Genomic DNA, 10721 nt, shown 5'->3' on the forward strand with positions numbered 1-10721 from the left:
ACATGCAAGTTGTACTTAGCAGGGTGATCCGGGTGAGCATGAGAGTACACCAGCACTGGCGGTGAGTTTGGGCACAGATTCTCCAGGTTCAGCTGGAATAATGGCGGCTGCTTGGTCACCGGTTGGCGAGGGGTCAGATCCAGATGCCACAAAGACAGCCCCGTTCTCAAGAACGTCTTTTTCGGATCTCCAGTTCCACTGCATCGACTCGGACTCTGGTGCATCAGCTCTGACACATACCTAGTTGAAGATAAAATGAAACAAGGAAGGTTAATTAATTTTATGAATGAATTATTCAGATATATAAGAAAAAAAAATGAGTACTGGTATATACATACATTTTTCTTGGCAGGGTCATCGGGGGCCAAGAATTTGTTCCCTTGGCTGAGTATAGTTGGGGCAGAGCTACCACCGATTGCGTAGGTTCCCCATCTGTCATAGTTGTTGTTAACAACTTGGAAAAACCCAAATCGACATCTAGGCATTCTTTGGTCGCAGTTATCGGTGAACAAGTTGTATGCAACAGTGCCGACCATATTTTTATCTTGATGATGGCTGTCATCAGCCCCGAGCAACATCACCTGTCGATGATCAATTGATAAAATTACAATATTATATTTATAATATAATTAATTATATATAAAGCGGTCGAAGATATCTAGATATATAAATTTACTCACTTTCGGGTGTTGGGTGAACTTGCAGTTGGAGACGGTAAACATGGAGCTGCCCAAGGTGACATCGACGAGGCCATCAAAAGCCTTACTGAAGGAGCAATGGTCGATCCATACCTTGGAAGAACCGCTAACAGTTACACAATCACCGTCACTCTTTTGTCTCAATGTTGCTGGACCATCTGAGCTCTTAATCATGCCTCCTGGAAGCTCCACGACATCGTGGACGTTTATCCCATGGATGATTACATTCTTGACATCCATAAGAATGAGACCTCCCTTGGTGATCTCAACTTTCGCACCCCGACCATCGATGGTCTTGTCGCTTTGTACTACAAGCTCCTGACTCAAAGTAATCACCATGTCTTTTTCAAAGATGATCCACAAGGGTCTGTTTTGGGTCACACCGAACCGGAGTGTGCCTTCCTTTGGATTTTCAGCATCATCGTCTGCTTCGCTGGTCACCTTGTATACGTCACCACCTTTTCCCCCGGTTGTTCCCTTTGCAGCACCAAGGGCGCAATCCGCCAATGCCTGTCGGTTGTCCGCCCAGTCGGCTTTGCACCTCCAGCACTTGTCTATCGCGTTGTCCGCCGAACATCCACTTAGGCTCCTCCTTGTTGAGTCTTCTTGAGGTAGATGCCTATATATAATAAAAAGAATCTAATTATATATATATACACACACACTGCAAGTGTACAACCATCAATTTAATAGCTAGCTTGTTTCGAAAGTTAAATAAACTTACAGGTCGACCTCTTCGCTGGTCCGTGCAGCTTGAACCAAAGTGACACATGCTAAGGTTAAAAACACAACATAGCAACAATGTTTTCCCATTGTATGATTTCTAATAGCTACTTGTTTAGTGGAGTTAATGCACTAAACAAGCCAATGACTTGCTATGGTTCTTCCATCCATCCTTTAAATAACATGTTTTGTTTATCTACATTTAGTAACTAGCTGTTGGCTTACCATGAATTAATGCAACTAATAATGTGCACCAAGAGATCCACCCGATAACCAAGTTCAATACAATTGCTAATTTTGGTAAACCAATTCATAGCAATATTTTTAAACGTAAAATAACAACTTCATATATCATCAATATCTATATTCATGTACAGTAACAAATAAGCAACCAACTAATGTTTTATAAGTATAACCGGACATGACTTACAACTAAAGTTATAAATAAAATTTACCATTGATTTTGTTCATCTATATCAACATCCCTTTCTTTTTATTAAACATAGTTGCAATTTACAGATATTGATTTAACAATGTATACTTCGTCTCACACGTAGAAAATTATAATATGGAGAATACAAACATATCCATGTTAAAAAAGGAAAAAAGAAAAATGCAATTGATTAATTGGTAATCAAGAAGCATACCAAGTAAGGGTAAAGTTAAAATACAAATGTCGCAAATTAACAAACAACACAATGATAAATAAAAAAGACACAATAGGTCGCAAAATTTGACACAATACCGAACAAAATATAACACAATGTTGAGTAATATAACACAATATCAAGAGAAAAAAAAGCACAGTGTCAAGGAAAAAAGACACAATCAATGACGAAAATAATCACAAAACACAATGATAAATAAAAAGACACAATGATGTTTTTTCTTAAACATCGTGTCTATTTTGGATTTTTTTAGAATGACGAAGAAGGTGGAAACATTTTTGCGTTTTTACATTTTTCATTTTTTTTAATACATTTTGAGTTATGATTTTTTTATTAATTTTTCATTATTTTTTAAGAGGTTTTCTTTGTGGCTAGAAATCCTTTTCATCATTCTTATTTTTGTCCATTTTTATAGAATAAACAATTAAACATACAAAAATAACTCGTAAAATACCACATTAACATGTAGGGTCTGGATAGGATGGCATGAGTACATAACCTTATCCTTATTTCGTGTAATAGAGAGACTGCTCCCAACTGAAACCCCTTGTTCTAGGAACCACTTTTTTAGGGTTCTATTGTAATCAAGATAAACATAAATTATGAATAAAAGATGTGACTAAATAACAAAGCATAATGTTATAAAAATATGTAAAGCGCTATAATACTAATAGATAAAAGAGACAAAAGTAGCAACCAAGACAAAAGAAAAGTCGGAAAAGTCTAAAGGCAATTCTATAAGACAAAACCTATACATGTGACCTTGATTCATCGTCTTCACAAACTGTAAGGCCCCGATCCTGGTGTCATACATTAGCGTCGGATTTACTCATAAAACATAGTTTCTAAATATCATAGTGAATTAATAATTTTGCAGAAATAATAAAAGTCAACCATTCATTACAAGCATTAATAACTTGTCTTTTAAAAACATAACATAAAACATAATATCAAAACATCATGACAAATCTTCAGATGCTAGCCTCTTCAGATCCTGCCATCTGTCCCCCTCAAGCCAGCTGCCTCAGTCTATTTACCTGCGTGCATACTAAAAGTCAGCTACGCTGAGTGAGTTCTAGTTAATCAGACAACATACAATACATTCACATACTTACATACATACGTATCCGAAGATACATATTACGTACTTAGCATGTTATCTTTCTTTCATTCATACATACATGTTTCCTTTCTTTCTTTCTTTCAAACTTTCAATGATCATCTTACTTTACATACATACTTACACGTTTTGAAGAGCATTTCGCCATATAACCTTCGCAGATATTATTAGGGTCCGCAACCATGTAACCTTCACATATATTATTAGGGTATGCAACCTTGTAACCTTCACATATATTATTAGGGTATGCAACCCTGTAACATTCGCATATATTATTAGGGTATGCAACCCTGTAACATTCGCATATATTATTAGGGTATGCAACCGTGTAACCTTCGCATATATTATTAGGGTATGCAACCCTTTAAACGTACCTCCATACAGCCAAACATTATCTTCTTTAGATATTAAATTTATGTAATTTCAAACGTACACTTAACATTCTCCGTAACTTTCACATATCATTCATACATCATACTTAAAACATTCACATATCACATTATTACCTGGCGGCATATGCAATATCCGAAGATTGTTCACGTACCGTCAAGCATTCATTCATACATATAATCATAGAAGGCATACACTTACCACTTAAGATAAGTGTATTAACTAATCACATCGAGTATGCACACAGCCCCGAAAACATAACAAGGAAGTGGGGCTAGAAACTCACCTGAGCTCGGTTACGTTCACCGTTAATGGTTAATCCTTTCTTTAGTTGTGCACGACTAACCGTGTAACAATAACGCGTATTAATTACTATCACTATCCATATCGTATTTCTAGTTTAATTGTAACCCTCAACGAATGGGGGTCCCGGGGCACCTGTTACACCCCCATCTAAGACCTAGGAGTGTGACCAACAGTTGGCACCACATTTGTATATAAATCAGAGTTACGGGTTATTAGCGGAAGTTTTTATAAAACATGTGGATTTAAAGTATAAATATTTACATTACAAAAGATGAGACAGAAGTCCCATTTAAGATTACTTATTTATAGATTTACAAAAACCACCATTCATTAATATTTAAGTTTAACAAAATATCCGAGCCATCGGATTCTTGAGCCCTTCGTCTCCACAAGCACTAATCTTGGTTACCTACAAAATGTTATAAAATACGTCAGCAACGAATGCTGGTGAATATGCTGACGCTAAAAATATTTTTTTAGTTAATCACCCCTCAAGACCACGTAAGTCTCAGCCCATCTTGGCTTAGGAATAATTAAGTTAAAACAATATCATTATAAACTCGAGTTTCTACACCAGGTCACCCCAGCAAAACACCGCAGCGTTTCGACATACTTAGGTACCATAAATATACACATGGTCAGTCTCACTCGAACGTACTTAGGTCCGGCCCATCGTGGCTGGAGGTCGTGACCAAGCGTGGTGCGATATGCCCACCACATTTTACAACATATGTAAGGATCCTGACAAACGTATACTACAGCTGAGGGCTAGGCTTTTACTCTTATTTATAATGTCTTTTGAGACTTAGTCTCATGTAAAGTTTTTCATATAACATGTTAACTCATTTAAAACAAGTTTACAAAAGTGGGGCGTATTCACCTTTTTGCTTTGGATCGGCTTCAACACCGTCCGAGGGTCTTTCCCTTGCTATCTCGCACCTATAGTACAAGTATAACTTTTTGTTAGTCGGATATACAATCCGGCTTAAGACCTTTAGTCTTATTTTATAAACTTTGCCTCGATGAACCTTTAGTTTTTTAAAACCTTTAGTTAAAAAGTAATATTATAAACCTTTAGTTTATTTATAAAACCCTACGTTTCTTCTTCTTTAAGAAACGTATTCTTTATTATTTAAGAATAATCATTATTACTTAAATAATATATATAACAAAGAATAATCACATACATATATATACTTGTATTTATATTTCTTCTCCTTTCTTTTCTTTCTTTTCTTTGTTATGTATTTCTTTTACTTATCGAGGTATCGAGTATAACCTCGACTTAAGGTATTAAGCCTTTATAATATTTTATTATTATTTTATTCGGGTATCATACCTAGCTTCGTCTGTTTATATTTTCCCTAGAAAGTTTGGCAGCACTTCGACGCCTTTCTCTCTTTCAATTCTTTCTTTGATCAATACTTCACTTCGACACGCCAATCAAGGTATTTCAATACGTCTCCATACGTCAACACGCTTCACGAGGAAATCGTCGGGATGTCGGGATAGCACCACCTTCTTGTTTGGGGATATCGTCAGGGAGTGGCACGAATCTCGAGGTTATGGCATGAAAATCGAGGAATCGGTGTGGCACGTTTTACGAGGAATTTTAGAGAGAGAGAGTAAGTGTTAGAGAGAGAGAGAGAAGAGAACTGATTTGGGATGAGTTGGGATGAGGGCTCATGCACGCTATTTATAGGCAAATCTGGAAGGGCATCGCGATGCGCGATGGCTTCCTTTGCCACCCGTCGCGTATTGCGACGTAGCTCCTCCCAGTCATCACCTAGACCTGCCACGTGGCAGACGGTGTGCGACGTGTTGACACGTGGCGATACGTGGCGATCGTTCTGCCACGTGGCGACACATAGTGCCACCGTGTGCCACGTGGCACACGTGTCACATATTGTCAAAAAGGTCATCGCGATACGCGATGACCTTGACCTTAAGGCTGTCGCGTATCGCGATCAGCCAAAGAATCATAATTTTCGTTTTAGATCCTGGAGTTTAGAAATTGGCAGTGTTGTCCCTTAACTTTGATAGTTTGACATTTTTGACTCGAAATTTCCGTGATGTTACAGCAGCGCTCCTAGCGGGGTCCAAGGGGCAGAGCCCCTGGCTGGGGTTAAGCTGCCAGGTCAGCTTGGAAAATTTTTATTTTCATTAACTGTTTTAACACGAATTTCATTAGAATTCTTAATTTATTATTTTATTCGCTAACACATTCGCTATAACAAATGGCCTCTGATTAAGCCTCATTCGTTACAGGCGTATATTATAGCGAATGACATGATTCGTTCTTATCAAAGCGAATGAGAACATAACGAATGGCCTGATTCGTTATCTTAACATAGCGAATGAGCATATAAAGAATGACTTGATTAGTTACCTTAACATAGCGAATGAGCATATAACGAATGACTTGATTCGTTATCTCAACATAGCGAATGGGTGAGTAATGAATGACCTGATTCGTTATCTTAACATAGCGAATGAATGAGTAACGAATGACCTGATTCGTTCAACATAACGAATGGGCATCAGTCTAATCCAAACTTTGACTCAGATGTCAAAGTCAAAATTGATAAGAACATAGAATAGTCAACAGACGCTGGATTTGCAATTAACCTTCAATCCGCAATTAAACAACACGAATCTGGTATCATTGGAATCGCAAACACATCGCCTATTAACCCCAATCAACTAAACATCCAAACATTCGTGTTTAGATGGTGTATTTGATTGATATATATTACGTATTCCTTATACTAAAAATTACCCTATCAATGTTAACGGATTTTAACAGTAATCATCACGTTTGATTCGTTTTTACCATACTCATACAGATCTAATGATTACTAAACGAATCCGAACCTAAATGAACAAGTTTTCGTTATAAACGTACCTTAAACGAGTTGGTTTACGCACGCAATCTAGTTTTGATATCGGCTTTGGCTTGCTACGATGCTCAAACACTATCAAGCTCGGGTTCTCAAATTCGGATCTTGGTTCGGGATAAAGGAACGTGTGTGTGTTTTTTTTAAGGTGTAGGCTATGGTGTAGAGATAGATAAACATGGAAATGTTTAGGGTTTAAGGGGTATTTATACTCCCTTAAGCCCATGGACCTAAGGCCCATTCCATCCCTTACTCCATCTTTTAAATGTCCAAGCCCACCCTGAAATAGTTTATTTATCTAAACCGACAAATGACACGTTATTGAATAAACGGAATTTCTTTTATTATTATCATCGAAAATAGGATGTTACAAGTTCCTATCATCTGTCACATCATCCAAGAGGTGCAACTCTAGCAAATCCGGGCTAATCCACTCTTTCTAAGTTAGTTTTGGTTTGCCTCTACCCCTCTTCCCTTCGAATCTTATGGTTTCAATGGTTCTTATAGGAGCCGTCATGTGTCTCCTCTTCACATGACCAAACCATCTCAGCTTCCTCTCTCGTATCTTATTTGAGACGCCCACAACTCCAACCTTCTTTCGTATAACTTCATTTCTTAGTTGATCTATCATCGCGTGTCTTCTTGGTGGCCCAACAGTTTGTTCAGTATAACTTAGTCGATTTAATTAGTTGATGTTTTAATGTTGGTCGCCTGTCACGTATAGGCGACCGCATTGGAAGTCCTTGGGATTCATTAATGATGTAACGGGTTTATGGGGTGTACAATTAGTGTATTATTAGGATTGTGACCCGTGTTACACACGGGTGGAAAAAAAATCTAAATATCATATTTATATATAAAAAAAAACAATCAATGACCAACTTGTTTGGACAATCAATAACCTTGTAGTTAGAACCATTTAAACCAAGGCTAGGATTCATAATTGTCAGAGTCGCGTTTTCACTTAAACCTTCTTAAACGAAATAAATTAGGTTTGAAAGCTATAGCTTGTTTCGGTTTTCCAGACGTGATATAAGATTATAATGATAAGAAACATGTATAAATAATTATTGAGCAGAGTAGTATGTATTATAGAGAAACAAAATGTAAAAGAATTATGATATTACATATTCATCTATGAGCATCATTTCAATCAAGAAGTCCCCATGAGCATTTTTGTTATCCTTTATGGTCTAAATATTCAACACTCTCACCTTAACAGTGCATGAAGAGGTTTTAAGAACATCAATTTCATTAAACATTGTAAAACTTTGAACCGCCATTGAAAGCTCTAAGTAATAAAATAATAACCATCAGATTTATAACCACGTTTGAATGTGAAATTTATAAATATTAGATGAGGAACTTACTTTGGTTGTAGACGAAAGCTTCAAAGGCAGACGATGGATATAAGTGGAGAATACATCTTGGTATGGATGTTATATAGTAAATACGAAGCTGTTTATTTTAGTAAAACATCTTAACTTTAGAAACACTTTTAATTCGACAAAAATTAGAAGAATCAATTTCATTATTCTATAATAACTGGGATGGATGTTATATACAATAAAAGAAAACTTAAATTTTTGGCACTACCAAATATAGTTAAAATACAGTAAACAAACAACCTAATTATCAGAAATTCAAAATATAGTGTAATTCTATTCAAATTATAAATTATAAAATTTTAAATTTTAAATCTTTGTACCAAATGGTGTGAATGAGGAATTGTATATATATATAGGGTTTGGATCAGATACAAATGAAATTAATGTGCTAAACGTGAGAATCAAGTAGAGTAATTATATATACAAGGATAGTAATTATCTAATTACTCTATGATTATTACTCTATAATATAATTACATAATTACCTTACTTGTATATATAATTACTCTACTTGATTCTTATGTTTAGCACGTTAATTTCATTTGTACGTTAACCCTCCCCTATATAATGGGCATAGTAAAAAAACTGTTAAAATATTGCATCCTAAAAAGGGATAACACAATTATACTATATATATAAAGAGAAATGCAATTGCTACAGTAATTTTGTTTACTTTTCAGTTACCAACTCAAAGTTTTAAATGGTTTTAATTTATGTCCAAATATATTAGTTTTTTTTAACTTTTCAATTTACAATTTAGGTCTCCAAAGTTTTAAATGGTTCTAATTATGTTTAAACATTTGTTTATCTTGCCATATACTCTTTTTTGTTATTTATATATAAGTTACCAATTACTTTACAAGGTTTAACATATTGTCACAGCCCCTGATCCCTATACCCCTGGAGGGGAGCCGTGAACATTGATTGGTGGTATCGGTGTTTATTAAATTATTTTGCAGCGGATAATTTCATTAGAACCGTAGTTAGGAAAAATTATCAGAGTTATAAAAACACCAAGATTGTTATTATGATAAACCAGGAATTTAATCCCTATTTAATACAAACATAAGTATTATAGGGTTAAACCCTAATTTACAAAACATGTTTCTTTATTATGGTGACAAGCCACTTATTTAAGCTGGAAGCCCGCAGACATCATTCCTTTGTCTCTAACAAGTCACCTGAAACATGTTTATAATATTTGATCAGCAAGAAATACTGGTGAGTACATTCATTTGAAAATGACACATTTTACAGTTACAACATTAAGATGTTTTTACATCTGTCTGCTTACAAATTACCGAAAGGTACTTGTCACTCGACCGTATCTATGACTGTGGTCATATTACTTATTGGCTAACACTTGTCCAATAAGTAACGTGTAATAGCCCAGTAGGTAAGCCTTGTATACAAAACCCCACAATACTAGTAGTAATCATCCCGTAAGTCTACAGAGACTTAAACACTGTAATGTATTTAAAATACTTTAAAAATACATTTGAAAATATTTAGACAATCTATCATGGAATTTATAGGTTTTGAAATCACCATGACAGTGTCAGAAAAATAGTTGTCTCACGCAAATTGTGAGTTGTACAAAAACTCGAATGTCTCACCTTGCAAGTTTATAATTAAAGAACACCCCCTGGTATTAAGCACCTAGGATAAACACAATGTAGTATAACTAGATTAGTAAAAAACCAATAATCATAACGATAATCATGAGAGTAGAAACTTTACACGATGGCACAATGTCATACCTTAATAGGTAGAGCTTTTGGATTCGTGTATATTAGTTTCTTTCGATTGGATAGGATATCGCTACGACAACTAGGTATTATACCCTTAATATATATATATATTATGTGTGTGTGAATCTAGAGAGAAAGAAAGTTTTGAGCGAATAATGACTGTCTCAAGTTTAACCTATTTATAGCTGATTTTGGACCCCATCGCGGTACGCGATGGCCATACACAACGGCCGTCGCGTGTCGCGAAGAATCTTGTAGCTATGACGAGTCAGCCCTAGGCCTGCTACGTGGCACGCCACGTGTCGCGTAACCTCCACGTCGCGGTACGCGATGGGTAATCTAAACCTGTCGTGTATCGTGATGGAAAGATTTTTAAAATTTTAAATTTCCAACAAAAATACTAAGGCGACCCTTAATGTGGCTCGCGAAGTGCAAAGTGCGCCATCAAAGCGCCACATTAAGCCCATCGCACTTCGCCCGAGCCCGTGCCTGAGCCCGATCCCATGCCCGTGCGCGTTCGGGTGCTTCGCACCCTCCTCTAGGACCACTGGGTGTGATATGTCTTATAAGAACATTAACATAGAAATTTTCTTTCTTATAAAGAGCTCACTAGTTTGTTAATCTAGCGATGTGGGACAAGAACTTACAAACCTATTTATACTATGGTGGTACCTTCTCAATTTCTTTCCTCCACCTATGTGGGATGGAATTTCGTTCTTTCATTTCCTTACTTTTTCCTTTTATTTATTTTGTGGTTTGTAATAGTCTCCCCTCCTTATT

The 10721-nt window shown here is 36.1% G+C and overlaps 1 protein-coding gene across 1 annotated transcript; it reads right to left on the reverse strand.

Moving 5' to 3' along the window:
- Window positions 1–15: 15 nt before the first annotated feature.
- Window positions 16–1583, reverse strand: LOC143607578 (pectate lyase 1-like). Its single transcript, XM_077082976.1, has 4 exons — window positions 1423–1583; window positions 681–1317; window positions 339–581; window positions 16–240 (listed from the first exon to the last, which is right to left on the reverse strand). Exons 1-4 carry the CDS (start codon window positions 1509–1511, stop codon window positions 16–18), a joined length of 1194 nt encoding a protein of 397 aa, XP_076939091.1. The 5' UTR covers window positions 1512–1583.
- Window positions 1584–10721: the final 9138 nt, after the last annotated feature.

The sequence above is a fragment of the Bidens hawaiensis genome, unplaced genomic scaffold, assembly GCF_021521415.1.
Source record: "Bidens hawaiensis isolate Kalapana, Puna unplaced genomic scaffold, B.hawaiensis_p1.1 tig00002125_1, whole genome shotgun sequence".
Classification (NCBI taxonomy): Eukaryota; Viridiplantae; Streptophyta; class Magnoliopsida; order Asterales; family Asteraceae; genus Bidens; species Bidens hawaiensis.

Excerpts from the sequence above, each read along its gene's own strand:
- LOC143607578 (XM_077082976.1), bottom strand. The coding sequence starts at position 1,511 with ATGGGAAAACATTGTTGCTATGTTGTGTTTTTAACCTTAGCATGTGTC. Across the intron at positions 582-680 it reads AGTTCACCCAACACCCGAAA|GTGATGTTGCTCGGGGCTGA; the intron begins GTGAGTAAATTT and ends GATCATCGACAG. Across the intron at positions 241-338 it reads ATGACCCTGCCAAGAAAAAT|GTATGTGTCAGAGCTGATGC; the intron begins GTATGTATATAC and ends ATCTTCAACTAG.